We start from the raw sequence: 2,500 nt of genomic DNA on the forward strand, positions 1-2,500 counted from the left end.
TGTCTTAGAGAGAGAGTGAGTGAAAGAGAGAGAAGGGAGAGAGAGAGAGAGAGAGAGAGAGAGAGAGAGAGAGCGAGAGAGAGAGAGTCGATTTTTTCTCAATCTACCACTCGTTTGTTAACTGCCATCCTCCTTCAACTCAAGGCACATAAAACAGTAACTGTGCGAGCAAACGCAAGGAATACCCCCATGGAATAAAGTATTCTCAGAAGAGTCTACATAGAGCGTAAACCTAAATATTAAAAAATTCTTAACTATAGTTGTCTTACAGTTCGTTTTTAGCTTGTCGTAACGACTTGACTGTTATTTTTTTTTCTGTTGCACGATCCCTCCAGCGACTACTGCTGTAGCTGTTGTGCCATTGTCCACACCACCGCCTGGACATACAAAAGTCGAGTGTCAGAGAGCCAACTAAATTAACTGCATTCAGACAGCTACGAGAGTGACGTGTGCCCGCGGCTGAAGTGACTTACAAGTTACACTCGCAAGTGCACTATTTACTAGGAATGTTCGTATAGATCCTTGGCACTTTAAAGCCAACTGGCTCAGGTTTTCGTATCCATATTTACACGACTAATCTCTCGCAATTGTGGAAGCGTTCAGCTTTTATTATGTCATTGACCCTTCAAAGGCTTGCGCTCAGCGTTCTATGGTCACAATTCTCCCAGTGGTTGGTTGTACCTATTGTGAACATATCAGTTCTACGAAGTACTAACCTGAAGGCGGGCAGTGTGCGCCCACCACCTCTGTCGTGACTCAACGCGGTCTAAGTCTGAGAGGAACCAGGAAGCAGGCAAGGTGTGGCGGATATTTTTCGAAAAAGGGATACAGTGGAGTTGGATGTCAAATCTGAGGCCAGACCTCTTGAGGACTATTTGAACTTATACCATATCGTGCAACGCCATAACACGTCAGGAATACAGTACTCGTGTCTGTCTTGCAAGGTTGGGCTGTCCACCCTGTATGCAGCAGTGATTTTGATACTACGAGAATAAGATATTTCATTATCTCCGTCTTATTCCTGGGATGCAACATCTGTACAGATTGGTTGGCCCTGGCAAGCGAGATCAGAACACCCCGCGTCCTAACTGATCTAAATTGTTTTGATGTGGCCTTTCAACATTAACATGCACTATCAACCAGGAAAACGTCTGCCCGTTGACAAAAAATGAGTACAATGTGAGGAGAGTAGCATCCCTACTATGCATAATTGTTGCAGAATTCCCGGCCTGACCCTCAAAGCTGGCGGTCAGCGTCTCCCCGGGATGGGCGAGATGGACAGACACCCGGCCTGGAAGACACGCAGAGCGAACCAGGCATGTGACAGAAGACTGTGCTTACACCTGGCAGCGCTCGACCAAAAACGGCAAGAAGTGGAGACTAAAATTTCCAACGATATGAGGATTATGGAAAAGGCGTTGTCTCGTCGGGATCAACGGCGGAGGCATAATTGTTCTCTTACTGAACGTGAAACAATTTATCGTGATTCTGAAGGTTGTGAAAAGTCTGAAAACAATTGTTCTTCAACGGGACAAAATTCGAGCTCACAAAAAAGTCTGCTCTTGGGGAGTATGGATAACTGTAGTGGAACACCTGGCCAAACCAAAGGCAACTCCCGAGAGTGTCCAGCGAGTGGTCAAAGACCGGGGTCTGTATTACGTCGACCACACAGACTCACACCTCTTTATGGTCGCAGCCCTTTCTCAAGACGACGTCTGCGGAGGCTGATCCCTCGAGCTTGTGACTACAGAACGCACAAGAGCTCTTCTGTTCTCTGCCAGCATTTCCCGTGCCGACAGCCAGGGACTTACCACAGTCTCGGTTTCCGCCTAGATGACTCGTCCACTGATAGATGGATCACGTGGACAGACCTCAAGAGGGCCAGACTGTCCGAAGGCGAGGTTTTCGACCCTAAAGATCAAGGGCGTCTTACTCCAGGCATGTCTCTGAAGCATAGTCTCCCTGCCTCTCAGTTCCTTCAGCCGTTAGACGCAGAGAGCAAAGAGAAACTCCTTAGAGAGGAGATAAGTCGAAGAAAAAAACTTAATGAAAACAAGAAACCCCTCAGCTGGGAGACCAACTACGGAGAACCGACGCCTTTCAAGCTGCTCAGGTGTCCAGTAAGACTCCACCCGATGGAGATGACCACTTTCCGAGGCAGATAGAGAAGAGACCAGGCGATGGAGCGAGACAGATTACGCTCTGGGAAAGGGGATTGTGTGTGTGTGTGTGTGTGTGTGTGTGTGTGTGTGTGTGTGTGTGTGTGTGTGTGTGTGTGTGTGTGTGTGTCTGGATTCTATTTACTGGTGTTCAACAACTATACAAGTTTTGTCTCTACCCAAAGGCCCGAGTTCTGCTTGACTTCTATACTCATTTTCGTGGAAAATTACCTCTTTTACATGGCTCACTGTTAGCTTAGTCGGAATCATAGTGGGCTATGGTACTGACTGCCCTGCTTCGAATCCTCAGTAGGGACGTGTTTTAACTTGAGCTGTTTGAG

At 47.4% G+C, this 2,500-nt stretch overlaps 1 protein-coding gene across 1 annotated transcript in view; it reads left to right on the plus strand.

Annotated features, from left to right (window-relative positions):
- Nucleotides 1–353: 353 nt before the first annotated feature.
- LOC106011874 overlaps nt 354–2,500 on the plus strand; it is a 3,448-nt gene continuing 1,301 nt past the window's right edge. Inside the window, exon 1 of the mRNA XM_013082996.2 lies at nt 354–2,500. This exon is cut by the window's right edge and continues 1,301 nt beyond it. Coding sequence (XP_012938450.1) covers nt 1,203–2,165 — 963 coding nt within the window. The 5' untranslated portion in view covers nt 354–1,202 and the 3' untranslated portion in view covers nt 2,166–2,500.

Source organism: Aplysia californica, unplaced genomic scaffold (assembly GCF_000002075.1).
Source record: "Aplysia californica isolate F4 #8 unplaced genomic scaffold, AplCal3.0 scaffold00204, whole genome shotgun sequence".
Taxonomy (NCBI): Eukaryota; Metazoa; Mollusca; class Gastropoda; order Aplysiida; family Aplysiidae; genus Aplysia; species Aplysia californica.